The sequence below is a fragment of the Triturus cristatus genome, chromosome 1_2, assembly GCF_964204655.1.
Source record: "Triturus cristatus chromosome 1_2, aTriCri1.1, whole genome shotgun sequence".
Classification (NCBI taxonomy): Eukaryota; Metazoa; Chordata; class Amphibia; order Caudata; family Salamandridae; genus Triturus; species Triturus cristatus.
Window position 1 is genome coordinate 1,194,266,250 of NC_140580.1, and position 27,545 is coordinate 1,194,293,794.

At 44.8% G+C, this 27,545-nt stretch overlaps 1 protein-coding gene across 9 annotated transcripts in view; it reads right to left on the reverse strand.

The window, feature by feature from the left end:
• The window catches only part of EEIG1 (estrogen-induced osteoclastogenesis regulator 1), a 743,239-nt gene that overhangs the window by 136,764 nt on the left and 578,930 nt on the right, over window positions 1–27,545 (reverse strand). For 5 of the 9 annotated variants that reach the window (XM_085614165.1, XM_085614161.1, XM_085614164.1 and 2 more), the window contains one exon: window positions 1,542–10,620. The exons of the other annotated variants lie outside the window; for them this stretch is intronic. In XM_085614165.1, the coding sequence (XP_085470291.1) occupies window positions 10,575–10,620 (46 nt within the window). In that variant the 3' untranslated portion in view covers window positions 1,542–10,574. Of the gene's footprint in view, window positions 1–1,541; window positions 10,621–27,545 lie in introns of those variants that run through there. 9 annotated transcript variants of the gene reach the window in all.

Below are 27,545 nucleotides of genomic sequence, written 5' to 3' on the forward strand. Positions count from 1 at the left end.
CAGTAACAGCGATTCCTACTCCAAAGTATTCTGACTGCAGAAAGAACATCTTTTCATGTAGTGTTTAATTCTGCAGTTTTGCCTTGTTTGACCACTGCAACAGGTTTAAGGGTACTGAAATCATCGACTTTGGAAGGATGAAAGCATGATTCGGCCCGGAGGGATCACGTTGAGAAAAAGGCAGACTGTGATTTTGGTACCAGCCAAGATCCTAGGACAATTAAATATAATGGGAAACCCAATCTACCCTTGAGGGCTTGGGCAAATCAAATGAACAGGTAAAAGGCGCCTTCAAGGGATTTATTTTAAACACTCTGTTCTATTGCTTTTGATATATATTTTTAACTGCAAGAATTATTGATAAACTCACCAGAGAGATATTATTCAAATGTATTTTAACTAAGAAATATTTTTGTTCCTTGTGAGGACATAAGAACCAATGAACCAATCACAAAACAATAAATATTCAAAACACTGGTATATATAGAAAAAGGTTTTATCTTTTGAAATTTATCAAGGGTACTACACAGTTATACAAACAATGTAGCAAGAGGAAAATAAATTCAATTGTATAATCCTTCAATGTCACTATTGTAAACACTTCTTCTCATTGTACATTATTTTTCAAGAAGAGAGTGTGAATGTCGACGTTTCAGTCTCTATGCATTTGTCCATGAGACCATCTTCAGGACTATCATAAATTTAACAGTTGACCCCTGAATGGTGTTTCCAAAGATTCAAGAATTATAGAATACAATTGATACGTATATGTCAAATTGATCGTCGTTCTGTAGCTTTTGTTTAAGGTGAATAATCGTCAAAAGATACAGGTAAGTGAACTCTAGTGCTTTTTGGATGGTGTAATTAAATTTCCAGTCCCAGCAACTTCTCAATTGAAGAAGTTTATTCTGTTAAGTTTTGTAGCGCAGCGAAAATTCGGCAGTCTGATACTAATCTGATACTAATCAGACTGCAGACTGCCGAATTTTCGCTGCACTACAAAACAGAATAAACTTCTTCAATTGAGAAGTTGCTGGGGACTGGAAATTTAATTACACCGTCCAAAAAGCACTAGAGTTCACTTACCTGTATCTTTTGACGATTATTCACCTTAAACAAAAGCTACAGAACGACGATCGATTTGACATATACGTATCAATTGTATTCTATAATTCTTGAATCTTTGGAAACACCATTCAGGGGTCAACTGTTAAATTTATGATAGTCCTGAAGATGGTCTCATGGACAAATGCATAGAGACTGAAACGTCGACATTCACACTCTCTTCTGGAAAAATAATGTACATTGAGAAGAAGTGTTTACAATAGTGACATTGAAGGATTATACAATTGTATTTATTTTCCTCTTGTTACATTGTTTGTATAACTGTGTAGTACCCTTGATAAATTTCAAAAGGTAAAACCTTTTTCTATATATACACCCGTGTTTTGAATTTTTATTGTTTTGTGATTGGTTCTTATGTCCTCACAAGGAACAAAAATATTTCTTAGTTAAAATACATTTGAATAATATCTCTCTGGCGAGTTTATCAATAATTCTTGCAGTTAAAAATATATATCAAAAGCAATAGAACAGAGTATTTCAAATAAGATCCTAGGACAGCAGTGCTGGCTTCCTCTCCAGAGTATCTGCCAATCCTGAATCAATATGCCCAGATTAGTCTGCTCATCCTGGACAAACTTTCTAAGATCGATTCCCTGATCCGGATCAACCGACCCTTCTGCTGATCCAGAACCAACATTTCCAGATGCTGCTGTTGATTTCATGTCGAGACCGGAGGCTGGCATTATGCATAAGTCCTTTATTGCTGCTCCACAGCAGCACTTCAAAGGAAACAACACTCCAGAGCTAGACTGTGACTGCAGTCTACAGAAGCCTCAACCTAGCAGCCATCTTCCTCTTTTGTTTGCTGCTTCTTGCCTGCTACGTATCTTCTGTGATTAGAGTTTTAAGTTTGGGCTTATAATATTTTAGGGTTATTTATTCTGTTTAGAGTTAATGTACCGTTTATTAGGGGGGGGGAACAGCGATAAATGGTCTCAGCGTGAGGCGTCTCGAGGCTTCTGGAGCGCGTGAGGTTGCTGGCTGAGAGAGCGAGACCCGTTTATCGAGAGTGATGTTGCACGCATTACGCGTGTGACTGCGTCACGTTACGGGTGTCCATTTTGGGTTTACAAAACCAATTTTATATGCACTGTAGGCCTCTGGTGGCCATTTTGGTAAAGTTTTGTGGCACACGACCGGCTCGCACAAAGGAATTCTGTTTATTTAAGGGATTTTTCACTATGCAAGTCTCACAGTTGAAGTACTGTGGAGAATTCATTTAAAAAGTAAGTGAGTTTATTACTAGAACATATTTGTTTAGTCATGAGAATGAGTGAGGAAGGAGAGTCATCTGGTGCAGGAAGTGGAGAGACTTCCTTGAAAAAGATGGTGCAGGAAGAGGTAAGGACCTCTGTGAAAGAAGCGTTTGAGTCCGTTTTGAGGAGAAAAAAGAATACTGTTGACATGTCTGGTGATGAGTATTGGTCCTTGGAGGAGGCTCATGAAAATATGAATACACATTTTAATAAGACATCTATGAAGAGAAAAAATATTGAATTGGATGACAGATTTCCGTCTTGGAGAGAGGTGGACTTAGAGCCACAGAGGAGGAGGGTGCCCCCGCGGGACAAGTCAGGGTGTCCTTAGAGGCACCAAAGAGATTCAGGCACGTTATGTTATGTCTGTTATATAATTTGTAGAGAGCATGGCTGTCCTGGCAACGGGGCGTCCCAGCGCTAAAATGCTGGAGAAAGGGAGAAAGTGAAGACCTGGATTTGAAAAGCCAGGTCTTCACTGCCCTTCTAAAGGGCAGGAGATTAGGAGTGTTTCTGATAGAGAGTGGCAGAGAATTCCAGAGAGTTGGTGCAAGCACCTTGAAGGAGAGTCCTCCTGCTCTGGATCTTCGAACCGCGGCTCGCTCGCCAGATGTAGGTCGGCAGAGCGAATAGCGCGGGCCCGGATGTAGGGTGACACAAATTGTTCAGAATCGCCGGGCCTATGTCTGCAAGGATTTTGTGTGTGATGCACAGTGCTTTGAACTGGATTCTTTGCTCTATGGGCAGCCAATGAAGGCCTCGCAACAGAGCAGAGGTTGAACTATACTTAGGCATGGCGAACAGTGTACGGGCTGCCGCTTTCATGGTGCTCTGTAACCTATTGATCACAGATTCATTGGAGCCGAGCAGCAGACTATTGCAGTAGTCCAGCCTGGAGACCACCATAGCTTGGATGACCAGCTGGCGGGTGTAGGGGTTAAACAGACCAAATATGGGTTTGAGGCCACGCAGTAAGCCGAAGCAGGTTCCTTCCACGGACTTGGCGTGGTCCTCAAAGGAAAGAGCATTATTGAACCAAAAGCAGAGATTTTTCACGACGGTTTTTGGCACCGGAGGGCTGGCCAGCTTCGGCGGCCACCACTTGTCTCCCCAGAGATGAAAGTCTTTACCTAGTAGGAAGATTTTAGATTTTGAAGAATTGCGCTAGAGGCAATTTGCCTCCATCCAGACTGCTGTGGCGGTCAGGTCCTCCTGGAATTTGGTGGCGTCCGAGCTAGCGTTCTTGAAAAAAGGATAAAACCAACTGCATGTCATCTTCATGTGACACCAGAGAGATATTACGAGCTTTGGCCAGCACAGCCAGTGGCCGAACATAGACATTAAACAGGGTCGGACTCAATGCCGACCCCTGAGGGACGTCACAGCGTAGTGGGCGAGTCTGAGAGTGGAAGGGAGGAGCAATGACCGGAAGGACCTATTGGACAGGAAGGATGTAAACCAGGCAAAGACCTGATGATGATAATGCCATGGGGATGATAATTATGAGTTAATTTGAGATGATAATGATGGCTGCGGTACGGACTTTGATAAAATAGAGAAGTTAAGGAAGGGAAAGAGACTGTGAAGGATCTCAGGGCGTAGACATGTTCAGTCCAGACAAGATCAGGCACCCCAGGAGTGCCGATTGGAGGCCTTCAACTCATGTGGCTGATTTTATCAAATTGTGGATTAAGAGGCCATTGGAAGAGGAGTCAAGGGCCGTGATGAGAGCGGAGGGTTCTCACCCGCAGTAGAGGATAAGGCTTTTGTAACCCCTGAGTTGGAGCTTGACCTTATCAGTCTTTGATTTGAGTTGCATCGCGATCCCAGGAAGGGCCTGCAGAGGGCGCTGAGACAGCCCCAAGATAGGCTCCTTGACGTAATAGGACCTTTAGCTAGGATTTTGGATATGGCTGCAGAAGCCAAATCAAAGTCGGTCCAGGTGGATACAGAATTACTGCGTGGATGGTAGCAGAGGGAGATATGTTTCCTAGGAAATGCTAATGCAGCTTTGATGGTAGAAAGGAGGAAGCAGTTCTAATGCGGACAAGTTCTAAGTTAGGGAACTTTGCGAAGAAAGAAACATTAGAGGATCCGAAGGAGTATCTGTTTGGAGGTGGTTTGGTGAAGGGTGCGGGAAAATATGTTTCAACGTTCACCAGCAGAGATAAGGCACAGTCCTCGCTGAGGAGAGTTTTTGGGAGCCGTGTTTTTGACTGGGCCGGAGCAAGGGGACGTTTCTCTGGACGGTCTTTTTCAAGGTCCCAATATCAGTACCAATCTCAAGGAGCCATCTCTTTTAGAGGGTTTCAGTCTGCAACCAAATTTTACCCTCGGAGATGAAGAGGTGGCAGGTGTTGTCAGGCCAGAGGAAGGACACAGTTCTCACAAGGGTCCGAAGGTAGGCATGAAGACATCTTTTGGTTCTTCCCTAGGAAAGGTAGGGGGGTCAGTTACGAACAATTGTGAACAATTGGAGAGTTTTAACATGAGATCGATGGGTCCTAGATGCTACACAAGGATACACAATAGAATTCAGGGAATTTCCTGTACAGACAGTGGAACCAACACAGATGGTATTTCAGGAAGACCAACAGAAGTTGGTTGTTGGCCAAGGTTCAAGAGTAGATGTTGAAGAAGGGAGCTAGAGAGAGGGTGTCAGAAGAGGAAGTGACTTTTGTAAGCACAGTTTTTTGGGACAAGAAAAAGGACAAGGGCTAGCGGCCCATGATAAATTTGAAATGGTATTTGGTCTACAGGCATTTCAAGATGGAGAGTATCCATATGTTGAGAGATATTTTCAATGAAACGACTGGATGGTAAAGCTGGATCTGAAGGATGCTTATTTGACCATTTCAATGATGAAAGAGTCGCAGGTTTCTTCAATTTAGATGGCATGGGGACCGTTATCAGTTCACTTGCCTACCTTTCGGTCTGGCATCAGCCCCTCAGTGTTTTACAAAGGTGTTGAGGCCAGTAACAGCATTTCTCAGAGAAAGGGGTATACGTATAAGGTATCTGAACAACTTTTTGATTATGTTGCATGATCAGGAGGTGTTGAAGGAGCAACTTCATTTAGTAGTCATCTCCAGGAATCGCTAGGGTTTTTAGTCAATATGGAGAAGTCAATTTCGGCGCCCTCTCAGGAACTGCATTGCCTTGGGCTTCAGGTGAACACACTGCTTGCAACCTTGAGTTTGCCGGAGAAGAAGGTAGTGAAGACAAAGACAGAGGTCAGGCAAGTTTTAAAGAAACAGTCCATTATACTGAGAACATTGGCATGGATAATATAATTATTTTCTCATCTATTCAGGCGGTTTTCCTGGGGTCGCTTCATTACAGAGCTTTGCAGAGATTGAAAGCGGAAGGTGTAAGGAAAGGTTTATGGTATGGAGACCAAATTCAGGTTTCAGTGGAAGCTCCAGAGGAGCTGATTGGGTGGTTAAACAATTTGGATCTTTGGAAAGGCCAAGCAATTTTGGGAATTTGTCCAGACAATGTGCTAAAGACAGATGCAAGCCTTTTTGGTTGGGGAGCTTGTTTCGATCAGCACGAGACAGGTGGCAGATGGTCATGGGAGGAGAACTTTGAGCACATAAATGGTTTGGAGATGAGAGCAGGACTGTTTGCGTTACAACGTTTTGGGAAGACGTTAAAGAATTGCAATGTTTTGTTAAAGATGGATAATGTTTCGGGGGTACAGTACCTAAACGGATTAAGCGGCGGCAATTTGAGGAACCTTTCTCAGAATGCAAAGGAGATTTGGAATTTTTGTCTGGAACAAAGAACAGGATTACAAGCGGAATATTTTCCAGGTCTGTTCAATTCAGTGGCAGATTGGAATTTAAGTTATCTCAGGGACTACAGTGATTGGAAGCTGAATGTACATTTTTTCGAGAGAATACAGAAAGTTTGGGGTCCCCTAGAGGTATATTTGTTTGCATCAAGGCTGACACTTCAGTTTCCCCGATAATACAGTTGACGGCCAGATCCCTGGGTAGAAGCAGTGGATGCATTTCAGCAGGATTGGAAGGGACTTCGGGGGTACGCAGCCCCTCCTTTTTCACTGATACAGAGAGTGCTGTTGATGGTGAGGAGGCGGAGAGGTCAGGCACTTCTGGTCACTCCTTTTTGGACAGCTCATCCTTGCTTTCCAGGGTTGTTGGTGTTAGTGGTGGAGGAGCCATGTTTGATTCCGAAGAAATGCTGTCAAGGACAGAAGGAGAGGTGCATCCTTTGGTTGTGGAAGGGGCTTTGAGACTGCTTATTTGGAAGATTTCAAAGGAGGAAAGCATTTTGCAGGACTTTCACAACAGGCTCAGGAGTTGCTCAAGGAGTCATTGGCACCAGGGACTAGAAAGCCCTATGTTGGAGCGTGAAAAACGGGTATGTTGGTGTTTGGAGCAGAACTTGGATCCCTTGGAGGCATCTGCCAAAGAAATTTCGAATTCCTTATCTTTTTTGTTTTTAAAAAGGAATGGGTTTTAGGACAATTAACTGTTAAAGGTCAGCGGTGGTCGCAGGCCATGCTCCTGTAGGGGGGTGGTCAACAGGGAAAGATTCTTTCATTTGTAGAGTAATGAAAGGCATTAAGATACAGAGACCACTTAGAGCTAGGTAGAATTGCTTATGTGATGTAAATCTGATACTTCCGTTATTGTAGAGTTGGCCTGCCAATAAGTATTTATCTTTGCAACAGCTGGCTTATAAATTGGCAACATTGCTATGTTTAATTTCTTTCAGGAGAGTTTCAGATGTGAGAGCTTTGGAGGTGGGTATTCGTTCTTATAATGCAGATGGAGTTTTGTTTCAAATTACGAGGCAGACTAAGACCAGAGTTATGTGTAGTATGCTGTTTGAGATAGTATGAGTTGGATGAAAGAGTTCGGAAAGGATGGGGTGACAGTTGCTGATTTCATATCGGAGACCTTTTAATCCGGTAAACTCAGCAACATTAGCTCGTTGGGTGAGACATTGTGTGCTTGAGGTAGGAATGGATATGCAAAAGTTTGGTGCACATTAGCGGTGGAATGGTGAGTAAAGTTTTTTCTTCAGGAGGACGTCTGGAGGAGATATTGAAAGTGACAGATTGGTCTAATGCTGATGTGTTGCAAGGTTTTATTTGAACCCAATGGAACAGGTTTCATCTGTTGTGATATCACAGTTTTGAACAAGCGTAATGCTAGCCTCTGGTCTTGACATGAAATGTAGATTCTCCAAGTTTGAGAAGAAAGAGTCTGTATTTCATTAAAAAGATATCTAGGCTAGCATTATCCCACCTCCCTTCCCAGGTAAGGGTGAATTTGAGGGGGAGAGTGGACAGTTTTGTGTATAATAAATTCCACGAGTTCAGTTTACATTTTTTCCAATGCTATTTTTTCAGACACTCAATAAGAATGGAGAATTTCCGTATAGGAGGAGTTGTGCAGATGCTACATGCTGGGTTATTATTTTCAAGTTCGACTCAGGATGTGTTTGCGAACGGAGGAAGACAGCTGTTGGGTTTAGACTTGTATAGACTGTAGTGACATTCTAGTTCTGGAATTTAAAGTGCGTTTATTCTTTTCTTTGAAGTGTTGGAGTGGAGTGGCAATAAAAGACTTTTGCACAGTGAAGAGGTGTGGTGCAGCGGCCAGGGCGGCTGACTCCGGAACACGGGGGCTCAGGGTTCGATCCCTGGCACCGACGGCAGGTTAGCCCAGCACCATGTGACTCTGAGCAATAGCTCGCTTAATCTTCCCGACAGCCCCCAGGGCCGGGACACCACGCCTGAGGTAGCTGAGCACTTTACAAATGCTGGTATTCATATTAATTATTCATTCATTCATTATTCATTCATATCCATAATGCTAGCCACTGTGTCTTTAATGTAATCCAGGTTCTCTCTTCCCAAACTTGGAGAATCTACATTCTCCATCAATTTATCAAGCTCCGTTTCAAGGCTCGGAAGTTACTTCCCCTCAGTGATAGTATCTCGGTGGGTAAATAATCTTCTGGCAGATTTCTCACCTAAAGAATTATCTTTCCAGACTTCAGACTGACACAGAGGACTCTTTTCCCTGCACTGGCTCTCCAGCATTCCTAGATGGAGCCGTGTAAGTCCTGCCAGGACTCCACCTCTGCACAGGACACCCGAGTATATTTGGACCACCCTGCACGCTGGTGTCAGTTTCTGTGCTCCATTGAGGCATGTGGAAAGGAAACACGAAAAGCCATGACAGCCACAGACACACCACATGTTCGCCTACCTTGGGAACTTATTATTCACAGTACCAGCTTGTTAGGAAGGAGCGGGCTGGTGAGGAATCTGTAGGAAAATTACATATCCACCACAATTATTGTTAACGAAAGTAAATAACTTAATTCTGACAAATACATATTTCTGCAGATTTCTCACCCTAATAAGTCACAAAGCAAATCATGCAACACAGACTTGGCAGTCCATGCATGCTTGAAATGTGAGGCTGTGGCGTTGGCAAAAGTATGCTTTTCTGCACTGAGAGGACGCACGCCTTTCTGCATAGAGAGGACGCATGCCTTTCTGCACTGAGAGGACGCACGCCTTCCTGCACTGAGAGGACACATGCCTTTCTGCACTGAGAGGACGCATGCCTTTCTGCATAGAGAGGACGCATGCCTTTCTGCATAGAGAGGACGCATGCCTTTCTGCACTGAGAGGACGCACGCCTTTCTGCACTGAGAGGACACATGCCTTTCTGCACTGAGAGGACGCATGCCTTTCTGCATAGAGAGGACGTATGCTTTTCTGCACTGAGAGGACGCATGCCTTTCTGCACTGAGAGGACACATACCTTTCTGCACTGAGAGGACGCATGCCTTTCTGCATAGAGAGGACGTATGCTTTTCTGCACTGAGAGGACGCATGCCTTTCTGCACTGAGAGGACGCACGCCTTTCTGCACTGAGAGGACGCACGCCTTTCTGCACTGAGAGGACGCACGCCTTTCTGCACTGAGAGGACGCACGCCTTTCTGCACTGAGAGGACGCACGCCTTTCTGCACTGAGAGGACGCACGCCTTTCTGCACTGAGAGGACGCACGCCTTTCTGCACTGAGAGGACGCGCGCCTTTCTGCACTGAGAGGACGCGCGCCTTTCTGCACTGAGAGGACGCACGCCTTTCTGCACTGAGAGGACACACGCCTTTCTGCACTGAGGGGACGCATGCCTTTCTGCACTGAGACGTCGCATGCCTTTCTGCACTGAGAGGATGCACGCCTTACAGCACTTTGCGGACGCATGCCTTTCTGAACTGAGAGGACGCACGCCTTTCTGCAATGAGAGGAGACGTCGTTCTTTACTGAGCAGCCACAGGGCTGTATGCCTTGCAGACCAACTCTTTACACTGTGAACCATGTGTCACTGCCCCCCATTGCCCAGAAGTTTTGCATGCACTTTGTTTTCTACACACACTTTCTCTCCAGCCCTGAGAGAGTTCAAACAGTCTTCATCTGCCAAGGAGGACACTATTTGCACCCTTGTCCTGCAAGAGGTCAAACACGTTCCCCCACGAAGACTGACAGATGTATCCAATCATTTGACCACTCCCAGGCAGTGGAAGTGCGCACCTCGACACGGTGAGACACAACCCTTATGCGGAGAATGTCCACGCTCAAGTGGGGAGAGCACAGTGTTCAATCCCAATACAAAAAAGCTGAAGTCACATTGGTGCCACCAACCTCACAGTAGGTCCTTTCCCAAGCTTTGCTGAAAGAGCAAACTCTTAATTCTTCATGGGGCCAATCAGTTGGAAGAGACGAAAAAAGGATCAGGGAAAGCGTTCCTTGGAATGTGACAAGGGCTCAGAAGGTACAAACCTCTCAAGACAGATGACCTGAGACAATGAATGTTGGAAAGAGGTTAAAACCGAAGTGAACGCGTGGGCGAAACAGGAATAATCTGGAGTCATCATTTGGTCTCTTAGAAAGATGTCTGGACCCCCGCCCGGTCATATCCTAGGGGATCCAGAGCCCAGCCCTACCAACGTTCAGCAACTCCCAGGGGCAGGGGATCAGGAGCCAGTCCTGGTCCTGGTCCTGGTCCTGGTCCAAGGGGCTCGAACTCACAATCTTTCAATGTTCCTTATGCTCCCAAAGACATGTTTTCTGCAGCCAGTTCTCTCAGGATTCAATGGCTCCTAGGGCAGGGGATCCGGAGCCCAGGACTTGAAATGTTCACCGGCTTCCAATCACCACGGGTTCAAAGATTCCAGCAGAAACCCTGCGTGAGGAAAGATGAATATGTGTTAGTGGCACGTAAATGAGACGAGCATCTCCCCTGGGGGAACAGATCGAAGAAGAAGGGAAGCAGCTCAGCCGATGCCTTGTACAGAAGGTCCCCTAGAGTACAATTCAGATAATCCTGGCTCAGTTCACAATAGCAACAGATGGCAGAAAATGAGAACCAAGAAACGCCACCAGAGGGAAGAGTACAGCAGCTCAAGCATGTACCTGATCCACTGCACAACGGGTGGATTCCCAGCAGTAAGAATCGACTTTATGCTTTTCTGCAGATTCCCTTCATTGCTAGAATGCTATGCCAAGTGAAGAGGGAAGTTTGCATGATGACTCCAAGAGCGTCAGCGTGGCCTTCGCAGCGCTGGTTCTCGAGGAGACGCAGATTCACTTTAGGCCACCTCCTCATCTGCTGTCTCAAGACAAGCGTCAAGTGCTGCACCACGACGCGCCATCCTTACTTCTTACCCACTCGATCCTCTGGACCTCCAAACCAGTGATTGGAGAGTGAGCAAGAATCAAGGGTCACCTTTTACCCATAAGAATGAAATGACGACATGGGCACACTTACACCAGGGGCAAGGTCTAGCCAGCTTAATCCACTCTTGATGGCTGCACACCAGTTCTTCGCTTGCCTTCTCCACTTGGCTAACACAGGACTCAAATATTCTTCTATCGGTCTACATTTATCAGACATTTCTAGTCACAGTGTGCCTCGGCTTAGGAAAAGTTTAGGAGAAGCTTAAGACTGTGTCAGTACCACACTCTACCTTCAGAGTACTTTCCGCTTATAGCCTTTCAAATCAAGTACTTCTTCAGCACTGGTAGTTTTCATAGATTCACACACAACCTTCCCTCCAGATTTGAGATGCTGCAGGGATCATCAGCTAAAGATGACCTCTGGACAATGCAGGTTGGAGCCTTGAGTGGAGTTGAGCTCAGTGTCTCTCCATCTGACGAGAGTCTGGGCCATAAAAGAAGGGGGACCCCCTACACACCTCTGGTTTCAACGTAATGAAGGGTTTACACATTGACTTCTCTGTTAACCTTGGATTTCCATTCAGATACCAGGGAATAATTCAAGCTTGGGAATCTACTAAAGATGCCACACTGAAAAGGTGTATTTTGGGGAACACCACATAGAAACTTGTTTCCATTTAAAGAATCCTAGGTTCACGCTAATATTATTAAATAAATCCATCTGAACAACTGTAGAATCTCTACACAATCTTGTGAAAACTGAAATGCCAAAATACTTGAATTTAGGAGCCGTGTTTCAGGAAATCCAGTCAGTGCCCCCCAAAAGTATTGCTCAGAAAGTGGCTTCATGCCATAAGGTAGAAGCGAGGGGAAAGCAGTTTGAGAAGTTTGGGTGAAAGGTTAGCTGGACCATACTGGTACGGTGCCCCGCGTCCTTCTATGTAAGCACTAGGGCCGCTATGTAGAGTTGTATGTTGATTGGGGCACTGACTTCCTCAACGGGTGCTGGGCAATGGCAGGGATTCTCTCCTCTTCGGTTCCCTACACAGCAGATCTGCTGCGCAAACCCTGGTGCACAGCCGTGGAGAGCTGGTGCTCACTGTCTGCTATGAAATATACCCGGCAGCCGCCTTGTCTGCACGGACCCGAGCTTCAAAGTTTGGGAGCACAGTAGGGTTCTTTTACTTTTCGGGGGTGTACTGTCATGTTGCGGGGGCTCAAGAGGAGCTACAACCACAAAATAGAAGTGCAGCCCTTGTTTCAAGTGGATGCATAATATTTCTGGACATTCCTCAACTTAGGAATGTCCAATCGGGCATCAAGGTGGTCGGAAACACTTTTTCCCCCTACAGGAGCTGTTAAGCGCCATTAGGTGTCGCCTCACAGCTTCAGCTCTGACTCTGCCCACTGAACATGGCGAGAAGTCGTATAAGAGGCACCAACCTCTGCTTGGATATCAGTTTCTGCCCTATCTAGGCGTCCAGAGAAGAACCAGGAGGGCATGAAGATAGTGACTATACCAGCACATGACACGTTTCGGCACCTCAGGATCTTATACACAGCATCAACTAATCAGCAGAGGGGGGGGGGGCGAGGAATCTGTAGGCGCATGAGATATCCACCTCAAGTATCATTACCAAAGGTACGTAGCTTTTGCGTCTGATGGACTCATCTTCCTGCAGATTCCTGCTCTTAAGAACGAATCCCAAAGCAATGCCCTCGTGAGATAGGAGTGAGATAGCAGCGCCGCCCTGGAGAAGTACCTGCCACTGCGTGGCTGGGCAACTGTATGCTGGGGTGCCCACGTGGCTGCCCAGCAGATGTCAGCCTCCGGGAAGTCTCTGACTCTGGTGGAGCGGGACCAAAGCCCTTCAGAAAGTATCTCTTGGACAAGACGTAGGTGATCTCGACACATAGGATGATGCGCCGTGCCATGCGTTCTTGGATGACCAGCCCACAAAGAGACAGTCAAATGCTCTGTCCTGTTGTAGGAAAGTAGGATCTACTTTCATGGTCCCCCCCACACTTTTTGATGCTGTCATTATGGTTTTATTTATATACAAAGGAAGAGGGTGGAGGCTGATTAGGACCGCACCAAACAAATATTAGTGGTTGACGTAAACAATTCAAATAGTGCACGAAACCAGAGAGTACTACCCTCTTTACTCTCAATAATGTAGGACAAAGTCCTACAACAACATATAAATGCACAGGAGGTTCAGCACTATGTACTATGGTTAGATCTCCAAGTACCTAAATACTTTTGTATCGTTAACAGTTAACGAGTAAAATTCTGATGAAGCACACGACACATTAAACATATGAGTTTTTTTTCTTTTTCTTCTTTATTGATTTTGTATGAAGATTTCTTCCATGTCATATTTCATATTTTCATAGCCAACGCGTTTCGTCTCCCATGAGACTTCTTCAGGGCTCAATGATATGGTGAATCTAATTCCTTTCTACCGTGTCGTTCTTTGGGGTATGGTTTCCAAAATTCAAGTATTATCCGAGATCTGGTGCTGCACACTTCACGACACGCTCCTGCTTCAAATAATAGTGCCGGACTGCCGTTGCCGGTGCATGTGTGCTTCCTGATTATGGTTTTATTTGACTAATCTGACTGGGATCCTGTTAATCAGGACCCCAGTCACTGTGCTTTCTCCCTGAATTGACCATGGTAAGTACTTCTGTACATCCACAATTGGCTACTGGTGTACTCTTGTATATGGTACTAAGGTACCCAGGGCATAGGTACACCAGGGGTCCCCCATGGACTGGCGCATGTACTGTGCCACCCATGAGAGACCACTCAAATTGTGACTACAGACCTCCCATTGCAGCCGGTGTGAGCTGGTGCTTACACCTCTTACAACACATATACATTTTCTTATATCTGATGTCACTACACTTAAAATCTATGTCACCCCTCTGGCAGGCTTTTAATCCTGAGGGCAGGGTGCTCATATATAAGTGTGAGGGTGTCCCTGCATGAGCAGAACACCCCTATAAACCCCGGAGTTGATTCTCCAGACTTTGTAAGTGCGGTCAGCCATTTTAATACATATAGTGGACATCAGTCATTCTGAGATCTCTAACTATATAGTGGCTGCACCGAACTCGGTCATGTTTAGTATCAAACATGTTGGAATCATACCTCAACAAGGATACCAGTGTTGGAATTATGATCCTATTTACTGGGGGGCTCCCCCCTGTACGCCCGGTTAAAGATTTTCAGGGACTGACAGCAAGCTAGGGCCGCTGCCGACCACAGACCAGGCTCTGCCCTCCTGCTGCTGGTCCAAGCCTGAGCAGGGGAAGGTAGAACAAACGGCTTCCTGTCTCAGGAAGGTGTGACCACCTCCCCAGACAGGACTTACTTTATTGGGCTGGGGTAGGGGCACTTGCCAGCGCCACCAGACTGCTTTGAAGGGAACATTTGGTGCCCTCCTTGCATACTACAGTTTGAACCAGTTCAAGAAGCCCTTGGCTCCCGCTCTGGCACAAAATTGGACAAATGACATGGGAATATCCTCCCCTCTATCCAGCCCCTCCTCTCAGAGCGTCCCCCGAGTTGTCCTAACCCCCTTCCTAGGGTATTAAAGGGCTTACATGTGGGTGGGTCCTCAGATTTGTAGTGAGACAAGACTCAAGCCTGAAACCACGCCACTCTTCGACCGCCTGGACACTTGGACTTTGCTGGACTTCGCCTGGAGCCGAGACTGCATCAAGGAAGACTCCTGCTGCTCCTGGTCGCGCTGTTCTCCAAGTCCTCTTTGTCATCTGTGTCTGTGCTTCTTCTAGGATCTTCAACAGACCTGTGGGCATCAAGAACACACAAAGTAATGACCAGTCTGCCGCTCCTGACACCCCACGAACTTAAAAAGGCTCAGCAACACAGGTGGTGGTTCTGCAACTCCCTCGAGGCCTGACGTGTCCTCTCTGCAATTTTGAGGTCAGTATACCTCATCGGAACTGCTGGGACCAAACCCCTGTGCACCTCGATGACTTGCTCAAGGCTTGTTGGCTCTGCTCTCCTGAGATCTTCGGGCCACAAGAAGCTCCAGCCTCCAGCATCTCTTCCTGCCAAGTACAGCAACCTCACCGCTTCCTCTGCACTGTGGGCCTTCCTCCTTGGTGAGCTTCTCAAGGTCCTCTAGTGACTCCTGTGCTTTCGGTCTCTGGGCCCTCTTGAGGGTCTTCTTTGGCTCCAGTGGGCTCTCCTGCTTGCTCGGGCCTGCACTGACTTACCTGCTTGTGGTGGGTCCTTGGGACCTTGCAGGTCCCAACGTTGCTCCTTCTTTGCTTTCCACGCCTTTTGCAGCTGCCAAGGCTTGTTGGTGCTCCCACCAGACACCAACCTCCTGGTTCTCAACTTCCGACATGAGACAGCTCGTGTATAGCTCCTGGTCTTCCTCAGCGTTGCCTGGTCCCCAGAGCTGCAGCGACAAGGTCATCGTCAACTCACTTGAACCGTCCATCATCGGTGGGCATTGCTCTTCCGTGCCTCTTGGTCACCACCAAGTGGCAAAAACTCTGTCTCCTCTGATTACATGTTCTTCACTTCCAGAATCCACCCTTAGATTCCAACGGACTCTTGCACAGTCTTCTGCAGCGGCATCCTTGCTGAAGTATTCCATTTATCTATCTATATCTAATATATCTATCTATATCTATCTATCTATCGATCGATCTATCTATATCTATCTATCTATCTCTATATTCACTGAAAAAACCATAGGTTTCAGGGGCGTTATAGTTAGCTGGACATTTCCCTCGTACAAAACCATTGAAATTCCCACGTTATAGTTAGTTCAGCTAACTATAACTCGCGCACCGGCAATGCACTACTGATGACGTCACATATTACATCACTCATGACATGGTCAGTGACATCACTGATGACATCTCAAATGACATCAGTGATGACATCATCCAGTAAATGTGTGTCTTTCTGAAAATTAAATATGTTTTATATATGTATATCTCAAGGTCGATGGAAGAATAAATGGGTAAATAAGTGCCTAAATGGATGGGTTTTTTTTGGTAAAATTGTATAACTGACTGATTAAGTGTATCTTAGTAAATACATGGTTTAGCGAGTAATTTTAAATATGTAAATATCTGTATCAGTCTCTCACGTTGTGTATAAGTGGCTGCATGGGTTGGTGAGTAGCTACATGAGTGTCTATATGGGTTAATAGTTGGTTTTTTGAGTATCAGGATGAGTGTCTGAGTGTCTGTATGGTTCGGTGGGGGGTATTACTTAGCGCACAGATGTATGAATGAGTGACTCACTGTTTGTATGTGTTGAAGACAGCATGTGTGTAGGACTGTATGGGTGGATGAGTGTGTGTATGGGTGTGTTAGTGAGTGAATGACTGTCTCAATAGTGTCTTTGGGCCCGATTCACAGAACCAACTTAAGACAAAATCCTAAACTTACTACCATTTTGGTATTCACAGAAGGCACTTACTCATTTTGGTATTTTGGTATTCACAGAAGACACTTACTCATTTCGGTATTCACAGAAGTTAGGAGTCCTAACTTTAGGACTCCTAAATGCCTTCTGTGAATACCGAAAGTCTTAAAGTTAGGACTTTTCTCAGTTTAGGAGAAGTAAAGTTAGGAGTCCTAACTTTACTACTCCTAAACTGAGAAAAAACCTAACTTTAAGACTTTCGGTATTCACAGAAGGCATTTAGGAGTCCTAAAGTTAGGAGTCCTAACTTTACTACTAAAATGAGAAAAATACTAACTTTAAGACTTTCGGTATTCACAGAAGGCATTTAGGAGTCCTAAAGTTAGGACTCCTAACTTCTGTGAATACCGAAATGAGTAAGTGCATTCTGTGAATACCAAAATGAGTAAGTGCCTTCTGTGAATACCAAAATGGTTGTAAGTTTAGGATTTTGTCTTAAGTTAGTTCTGTGAATCGGGCCCTCAATGAGTAACTACATATGTTTTAAAAGTAATATATTTTTACATCTAATCCTATATTTCTTTTTAATTCAATTCCGCGGATGCGCGCTGGGTGCGTGCTGCGTACGCGCACGGTGCGCGGATCCCATGTGACCTGCAAAAAAAGAGATTTGATTGGTTCATTACACTTCCTGTTCTAATTATTGAAAGACCCCACCCAATTCAATCATTCTTCTTTGACCTTCTTTGGAGGAGCATCTCTTTGCAGAGAAGAAGATTTTTTAGACTAAGTTTACACTTAGCTCTAACTTTTCTACTAAAAATGGCTTCAGGGCAGCAGGCATCACCTGCATCTCCTCATACATCTGAGGATGAATTTTAGGAGGAGACACCACGCACACCACGTTTTTCTTCAGTGGTGTGGAAATTTTTTACTTTTCCCGAGGGGCAAACGAAGACCAATGCCACCTTGGTCACGTGCAAGATTTTCAAAAGAGTGCTGTCTCGAGGGGACGGCTAGTATGATGAAGCACCTAAGGACCCTTCATCCTAACAATCTTGCACGAGAAGAATGCCGACGGATGAGAGACACTCCTGCTACTGCGCCTTCCACCTCATTGCAGCCGAGCACTTCAAGAGTGCATCCGTCAGCCCAAAACTTGGACATCCGTCCTCAATTTCAATTTTTAAAAGTGCTCTGCACTAAGTGCAATGCGACTTTGTGCTACGGTGAGCAGTCGATCGATCTGACCTGCTGCGGCAAGAAAGTCACAATTGCTAGGTTTTTTTTTTGTTCCCTGAAATTTTTTTTTTGGTTCCTCCTGTTTTTTTTTTCTCCCAGAAAATCCAAAAAAATCACAAAATTGTTGGAAAAAACAAAAAAAAAATATAAAAGAAGAAAGAAGAAGAAAAAAAAGTTCTTCTAAGAACTAACTTTCCTGGTTTAAAAAAAGAGCTACATTTCTTTGTTAGTGTGTGAAAGTTTAGATGAATGTATGTGTAGTACGTAATTGACTGAATGAATGCATTAGTAGCGTATGGTGAATGTATAAGTGCAGAACTATGAGGAAGTGCTGCAGCATCACACAGTAACCTCTTTAACTGCAGTGTGCTGTAGTACTTCCGAAGCACAGGGATGCAACATATGTACATGAATATGTTGCAAATCTATGCTTCTCTCTGCACGGCTGCTTAAACTGCAGCCATGTGGTGACACAGACACCCTAGCACCATAGTGCAAGGATATCTGTGTCATGTGCGGTTTGTTTTTCTACAGGAAGACACACCTTCCTGCACAAAAACAATGAGAAAATGCATTTTTCTCCTTCAATGTATGCTGAACATTTTAGCATGCATTGAAGATGTAAAAATGTGGAGAAATGAAAATAATTCTCCTTGTTGTGCTTTCCTACACCAATTTTAGAATGGTGCAGCATTCACACACATATCGAGATTTATGATTTCTGATAAATTTCTCACCAGCCAGTCTGCCTTTAAGCTGCTATGAGTATCTATGTGCTACTCCTTGATGCTCTCATCAAAGACACTCCCTCTTTTAGTGGCTTATGTTGGAGCCCAACGTTGTGAAGATTGTAGAGCGCCATGATCCCACACATCATTGGTGGTCTCCCGCCACCAGCAGCACTTCTCACTCTAAGAAAGTGACCTATAAGCACCCAGGCTTTTCTATCCGTCCCTCTGTAGGGCAATAGTAGGAGGCCGGCTCTCTGTACAGTGCATTAAAATGAAGTACACTATGTAGAGAGTCTGAGATTCACCATGAAGTGGTTTAGTGGTGAAATAGATAGTACTAACGCTCTATTTTTGTGGTAGCGCGGACGAGCAGTTAGGCTTATCCCGTGGTTGTGCTAAGCACTTGTCACACACAGAGGCAATAAGCAAGAGAAACACTCAAGAATAAATCCGAGGCTAATGATGTATAAACATAACACCATCTTTATATATATTGGAGAAGCAAGACTTCAAATCTAAATATACTTTTTACACTGGCGTACACTTTAACACTATGTAGACTGTAGGAATCGGAATAAAGACAATGCAGTTCAAAGTATGCGGTACTTTCAGTATTTACGTCTCAGAGGTCCATACCGTTAAATATTTACCATACTGGTGGATGCAGAAAGCTATGGAGAAGTTTAGTCTTTAGTCAGGTTCAGTAGACCGCCCACACAATTAGTGTCGTGGTAGCCGGCAGCAGGTCACTGGAGTTCTATAGGAGCACCGCCAACCCAGAAATCGTGGTTGCGCTTACTGGAATGAGGACTGCGATGGGGAGTTTCAGATGACCATGCTCCCTGGGGAGGCTTGAGGTCTTCTTTACCGGCTGGATAAAGATGGCCAGAGGTCCAGGACTCGGGCACCACAGGAGTAGAGATGGGCCTGTAGTAGGAGCACAGGATTCGCGGAGACTAATTATCGAGGTTTCAGCGACAGCAGTCAGGCCACAGGTGAGTTTGTAGGGCAGACTGTCATGGAGGAGTGGCGGTCGTGCTGGTGCTGCAGTCGTAGGGCCACCAGCAGGAGGTTTCAGGCTCACAGGGATGGATAAGTTACTTACCTGTAATCGTAGTTCTCTTCCAGGGGTATCCTCATCAAAGTTATAAGTACTTGAATATTCCCGCCCATGCGTGGGGACCACGGAAAATATATAAACATTATATATGAAAGCATATATATATATATTTTTTTTTTTGCTGGTTCCGCTTGCCGTGTTGGCGTTTATTATTTCATTTGTGATGGCGTTTATTATTTCATTTCAAAGTGCAGCTCGGACATAACGCGTTTCGGCCAACGCAGTGGCCTTGCTCACATGAGCGCGTATCATGAACAAACGGAAACTCGAAACTCATGATGTTAAAATTTCTTAAAATTTCCTAAAATCGCATTCAGTTAAAACGTGAGTAAAAATGATCGCCTGTACAAATAGTGTGACTTGAAATGCAGATCCAATATGCATCCCAAACTCATCTTAAGTGCATGTTGGTTGTTTACATCTCCCTGTAAAGTGCTGCGTGTAAACCTCAAAGAACTGCACACATGTGCAAAGAAAGCTTAAAGTGCAATGAGTGCAATACGTGAAGCTTAAAAACTGTGAAAGAAGGCTGCTTACGAATGATATAATTGGTCATTTCAACAAACTGCAATAGTGCAATGCGGATGGAGCTATTAATCCCAAAGAGCCACTCGTATGTGATGATTCACAGGATTCTATAGCGATCTAATAGAAACAATAATTTAAATTGTATGCAATACTGGCTTCGATATTCCCGTTTACGTACTGTAATACATAACCTAAAAGCCTTTCTTTATATTACATTTATTTTGAAAAAAGAAGGCGAACACACATTTAATTTATTTATTCATTATTATTATTATTTTTTTTTAAAATAATCAATGCAGCCTTCCAGACATAACAGGCTAAGCAATGCTATGGAATCTTGTCTTGGCACATACATCTGAGGATGAATTTTAGGAGGAGACACCACGCACACCACGTTTTTCTTCAGTGGTGTGGAAATTTTTTACTTTTCCCGAGGGGCAAACGAAGACCAATGCCACCTTGGTCACGTGCAAGATTTTCAAAAGAGTGCTGTCTCGAGGGGACGGCTAGTATGATGAAGCACCTAAGGACCCTTCATCCTAACAATCTTGCACGAGAAGAATGCCGACGGATGAGAGACACTCCTGCTACTGCGCCTTCCACCTCATTGCAGCCGAGCACTTCAAGAGTGCATCCGTCAGCCCAAAACTTGGACATCCGTCCTCAATTTCAATTTTTAAAAGTGCTCTGCACTAAGTGCAATGCGACTTTGTGCTACGGTGAGCAGTCGATCGATCTGACCTGCTGCGGCAAGAAAGTCACAATTGCTAGGTTTTTTTTTTGTTCCCTGAAATTTTTTTTTTGGTTCCTCCTGTTTTTTTTTTCTCCCAGAAAATCCAAAAAAATCACAAAATTGTTGGAAAAAACAAAAAAAAAATATAAAAGAAGAAAGAAGAAGAAAAAAAAGTTCTTCTAAGAACTAACTTTCCTGGTTTAAAAAAAGAGCTACATTTCTTTGTTAGTGTGTGAAAGTTTAGATGAATGTATGTGTAGTACGTAATTGACTGAATGAATGCATTAGTAGCGTATGGTGAATGTATAAGTGCAGAACTATGAGGAAGTGCTGCAGCATCACACAGTAACCTCTTTAACTGCAGTGTGCTGTAGTACTTCCGAAGCACAGGGATGCAACATATGTACATGAATATGTTGCAAATCTATGCTTCTCTCTGCACGGCTGCTTAAACTGCAGCCATGTGGTGACACAGACACCCTAGCACCATAGTGCAAGGATATCTGTGTCATGTGCGGTTTGTTTTTCTGCAGGAAGACACACCTTCCTGCACAAAAACAATGAGAAAATGCATTTTTCTCCTTCAATGTATGCTGAACATTTTAGCATGCATTGAAGATGTAAAAATGTGGAGAAATGAAAATAATTCTCCTTGTTGTGCTTTCCTACACCAATTTTAGAATGGTGCAGCATTCACACACATATCGAGATTTATGATTTCTGATAAATTTCTCACCAGCCAGTCTGCCTTTAAGCTGCTATGAGTATCTATGTGCTACTCCTTGATGCTCTCATCAAAGACACTCCCTCTTTTAGTGGCTTATGTTGGAGCCCAACGTTGTGAAGATTGTAGAGCGCCATGATCCCACACATCATTGGTGGTCTCCCGCCACCAGCAGCACTTCTCACTCTAAGAAAGTGACCTATAAGCACCCAGGCTTTTCTATCCGTCCCTCTGTAGGGCAATAGTAGGAGGCCGGCTCTCTGTACAGTGCATTAAAATGAAGTACACTATGTAGAGAGTCTGAGATTCACCATGAAGTGGTTTAGTGGTGAAATAGATAGTACTAACGCTCTATTTTTGTGGTAGCGCGGACGAGCAGTTAGGCTTATCCCGTGGTTGTGCTAAGCACTTGTCACACACAGAGGCAATAAGCAAGAGAAACACTCAAGAATAAATCCGAGGCTAATGATGTATAAACATAACACCATCTTTATATATATTGGAGAAGCAAGACTTCAAATCTAAATATACTTTTTACACTGGCGTACACTTTAACACTATGTAGACTGTAGGAATCGGAATAAAGACAATGCAGTTCAAAGTATGCGGTACTTTCAGTATTTACGTCTCAGAGGTCCATACCGTTAAATATTTACCATACTGGTGGATGCAGAAAGCTATGGAGAAGTTTAGTCTTTAGTCAGGTTCAGTAGACCGCCCACACAATTAGTGTCGTGGTAGCCGGCAGCAGGTCACTGGAGTTCTATAGGAGCACCGCCAACCCAGAAATCGTGGTTGCGCTTACTGGAATGAGGACTGCGATGGGGAGTTTCAGATGACCATGCTCCCTGGGGAGGCTTGAGGTCTTCTTTACCGGCTGGATAAAGATGGCCAGAGGTCCAGGACTCGGGCACCACAGGAGTAGAGATGGGCCTGTAGTAGGAGCACAGGATTCGCGGAGACTAATTATCGAGGTTTCAGCGACAGCAGTCAGGCCACAGGTGAGTTTGTAGGGCAGACTGTCATGGAGGAGTGGCGGTCGTGCTGGTGCTGCAGTCGTAGGGCCACCAGCAGGAGGTTTCAGGCTCACAGGGATGGATAAGTTACTTACCTGTAATCGTAGTTCTCTTCCAGGGGTATCCTCATCAAAGTTATAAGTACTTGAATATTCCCGCCCATGCGTGGGGACCCCGGAAAATATATAAACATTATATATGAAAGCATATATATATATATTTTTTTTTTTGCTGGTTCCGCTTGCCGTGTTGGCGTTTATTATTTCATTTGTGATGGCGTTTATTATTTCATTTCAAAGTGCAGCTCGGACATAACGCGTTTCGGCCAACGCAGTGGCCTTGCTCACATGAGCGCGTATCATGAACAAACGGAAACTCGAAACTCATGATGTTAAAATTTCTTAAAATTTCCTAAAATCGCATTCAGTTAAAACGTGAGTAAAAATGATCGCCTGTACAAATAGTGTGACTTGAAATGCAGATCCAATATGCATCCCAAACTCATCTTAAGTGCATGTTGGTTGTTTACATCTCCCTGTAAAGTGCTGCGTGTAAACCTCAAAGAACTGCACACATGTGCAAAGAAAGCTTAAAGTGCAATGAGTGCAATACGTGAAGCTTAAAAACTGTGAAAGAAGGCTGCTTACGAATGATATAATTGGTCATTTCAACAAACTGCAATAGTGCAATGCGGATGGAGCTATTAATCCCAAAGAGCCACTCGTATGTGATGATTCACAGGATTCTATAGCGATCTAATAGAAACAATAATTTAAATTGTATGCAATACTGGCTTCGATATTCCCGTTTACGTACTGTAATACATAACCTAAAAGCCTTTCTTTATATTACATTTATTTTGAAAAAAGAAGGCGAACACACATTTAATTTATTTATTCATTATTATTATTATTTTTTTTTTAAATAATCAATGCAGCCTTCCAGACATAACAGGCTAAGCAATGCTATGGAATCTTGTCTTGGCACATGCACAAACAAATCAGGAAGACCAAAAGACATTTGAACTACTTTTAATGAGTAGCAGAAAAGTAGTCCTGCAAAGAGAAAGGCAGGCATTGTTAGCCAATAGACTGCATTGTAACTCCAATAGCATAGAAACTGAAAGCAAATGTAGAAACTCAAAAAACTGGCACTGTGCCTTTAAGGCAGCCATGACCCCTAGTTTCCCATCATGCCTCAGGGGTGACAGTTAGGTCAGTTGTTCTTTGCAGCGACCCAGAGGTCAGGGCACAAAGAGATGACAATTTTGGATCTGTTGATCGGGGAGGTGGGTGGGTCGCTTATGACTTTGATGAGGATGCCCCTGGAAGAGAACTATGATTACAGGTAAGTAACTTATCCTTCTCTTCCAGGGGATCCTCATCAATAGTCATAAGCACTTGAATCGAGTAGCAAGCCCAGCCCCTCCTCCTGCGGAAAAATTTGTACCATACATGACAGTAACATCCAAGAATCAATTCAAATGACTAGCATTGAAATAAAATCTTCAAGGAGGCTTGGCCTACTTGAGTGTCAGCTCATGAATCAGAGTCGAGACAATAGTGTCTCGTGAAGATATGTACCGATTTCCAAGGGGCTGCCTTGCAGATCTCAGCCATTGGTACATTGTGTAGAAAAGCCACTGTAGCCGCTTTCCCCCTAATGGAATGGGCTTTGGGAAACGGGGTTTATTTGCCAATTGATGCAAGACACTATCCATCTGGAGATGGAACGCTTGGAGGCTGGGAAACTTGTTCTGATGTCACCATAGTTTAGAAATAACTGGTCAGACTTTCTAATGGTCTTGGACTTATCCAAGTAGAATTTCAGAACCCTTTTAAGGTCTAAGGAATGGAGAGATCTTTCCGCTGGCGTACAAGGATTGGGAAAGAAAGAAGGTAGTGAGATAGTTTGATTGACATGAAAATCCAACACCACCTTCGGAAGGAAGGCGGTAGGGATGGGTCATTAAAACCACTCTGTTGTGGTGAAAAACAGTGTACAGTTCTTTGTCACAGAACGCCAGAATCTCGCTTACTCTACGAGCTGAAGTGATCGCCACCAAATTTTCCATGTAAGGTGCTGAAGGGTCGCTTTGTGAATAGGTTCAAAAGGGGGACACAAGTTTGGAAAGAACCAGGTTCAACTCGTAAGGAGGTGAAGGAGGCCGAACAGGGGAAAAAAGTTTCTTTAAACTCTGAAGAAAATCCTTAACCATCTGGAGCTGGAAGAAAGAAGGTTGATTTGGAGCCTTTCTGTAGGCCTAAATGGCAGACAGGTGTACCTTAATGGAAGTAAACTTTAGACCTGACCTGGCCAAATGGAGGAGATGAGGTAAAATTACCTCATCTTGCCCCCTGGTAGCTTGGAAACCATTACGTGTACACTACAAATAAAACCTTTTCCATTTAAAAGAGTAGGAATGTCTTGTGGAAGCTCTTTTGGACTACCTCAAAATGTTCATACAGTCCTGAGGTAGATTCAGGTGGCCGTACTGGAGGACCTCAGAAGCCATGCTACTAAGTTCAGCGAGGGAAGGTTGGGATGATGGATCCTCCCGTTCATTTTGGACAGGAGTTCCGGTCTGCACGGAAGCCTCCTGTATGGACACTCCAAGAGGTGTATCAGGTCCGGGTACCACCACTGCCGTGACCAGAATCATCCTCATCCTGGAGCATGTGAGTTTGGTTATGACCTTCGGGATGAGAGGAAGATGCAGAAAAGCGCAGACAAAGGTTCCTGACCAGTTGATCAAAGGGGCATTCCCTATCGATCCTGGTCGGCAAAACCTTGACGTGAAGGCATGGCATTTTTTGTTTGACTCGTCCGTAAAGAGATCAATGGTTGGATGACCCCATTGCTGAAAAATACACAGTCTTGTTGATCTTCGAAGTGACAACTTAGAGAGTCTTCCTGTGAATTCTACCCCCCTTGCGGATGGACCGCTGTGATAGAGAGCTGTCTGGCCAGGAGTCAATGCCAGATCGCCTGAGCCTCCAGGGACAGAGGGCGAGAGTCAGTCCTCCCCTTGCTTGTTTAGATAGTACATGAAGGTCGTGTAGTCCGTTTGTACTAATATCGACTTGGATTGTATCGATGGGTAGAACGCCTTGAGGGCTAGATGTACTGCCTGTAGCACCAGCATGTTTATATGATACGATTGTTCTTTGTTCGGCCACCTGCCCGGAGTCTGTGCAATACACATGTATGCTCTCCAACCCTGAAGTGAGGTGTCGGTGATCAAGGATTGTGTTGAAGGAGGTTGTTGGAGAGGCATTCCCACCAGGAGATTTTTCCGATGAATCCACCATGGGAGGGAAGCTCTTGCGGACTGGTAAAGAAGAATCCGGTCTTCCCATCGTTCCGATGTCTGATCCCATTTGTCTTCCAAGTCCTGTTGCAAAGGCCTCATCCTCAGTCTGGCATTGGGAATTAGAAAAATGCAAGATGCCATCGACCCCAGGAGTGATGCAACCTGCCGAATTGAGGGCTGATGAACTTGAAGAGGTGATTGCACTTCAACTTGATTGATAACAGTCTTTCCTTCCTGCGCTGGAGTCCAGAGTAGCCCCAAGGTAGTGAATTCTTTGAGTGGGCTGATGGATTTATTTCTCATTTTTACATGAAAGCCCAAGTGTTGCAACAAGTTCAGGCAGATTCGATAGTGGTCTTTCACCGTTTGAGGAGATGAGCCCTTTAGAAGCCAGTCGTCGAGATATGGAAATACGAATAGACCGTGGCGATGTAGAGAAGCGGCTACCACTCCCATGTATTTTGTGAATACTCGCGGTGCAGATTTCAGGCCGAACAGTAGGACTCTGTACTGATAATGCTTGGAGCCCACCATGAAGCGCAGGAACTTCCGGTGCCATGGAGCAATTGGAACATGGAAGTACGCATCCTGGAGGTCTATCAAGCACATCCAGTTCCCTTTCTAAAGATGTGGGTATATTTGATGGAGCGCCAGCATACAAAACTCTTCTTTTTGGATGATTTTGTTGAGGGAACGAAGATCCAGAAGCGGCCTGAAACTCTCTTTTTGACCCTTCTTTTGAACTAGGAAGTATCTGGACTATACTCCTTTACCTCGTTGTAATGGAGGAACCTCGTCTATGGCCAAATTCTATAAGCGAGTGGATACCTCCTGACGCAATGACGGCAGTTGGTGAACTCGTCTTTACTGGAGAAATGCACTTTGGAGGAGCACGAAAACAGAGTGCATATCCATTTTGTAGTATATTCAGCACCCCCTGATCGTTTGTTATGTTGCGACTCGCCTCTACATGCCCGGCGATACTTCCTCCCACTGGAGTGGGCAGCGGCGTCAGAGGAAGTGAATGCTCAGTTTGCCGGTGTTCTTGGCGGTGGAAGAGGACTGTCGGAGCGTTCCTCTACCTCGGGAATGTCAACGTCCCTGATAGTGAGACTTGGACTGGTGGTGCTGCCTCTGGGACCATTGAGGGGCTTGAACCCTCTGACGGAAAGCCCTATGATCATAAGGCCTGTACCTACGTCTGAACTCCTTCCTATTTTCTAAACCCACAGCTTTAAGTGTGTCCAGTTCCGATTGCACCCTGGCCATCTCTTCATCAGTGTGAGAACATGAAAAGGGAGTTTCCAGAAAACGGGAGGTCCAGGATGAACTGTTGAGCTTCCGGTTTTATGGCTGTAAGTGGTAACCAGGAGGATCTCCTTGCGCATATGCCATGTGAGTATGAGTGAGCAGCTAGAGATGCTCCATCAGCTGCCGCACTGATCATTTGATTAGCAACGAGGACTCCCTCCTGGAGAATTTCCACAAATCTTGGCGGTCTTCTTTGGGCAGCTTTTCCTTGAAACGCTCCAGCGCATCCCACAACACCCTATCATAACGACCCAACAGGGCTGAAGCACTAGACACTTTCAAAGATGCAGC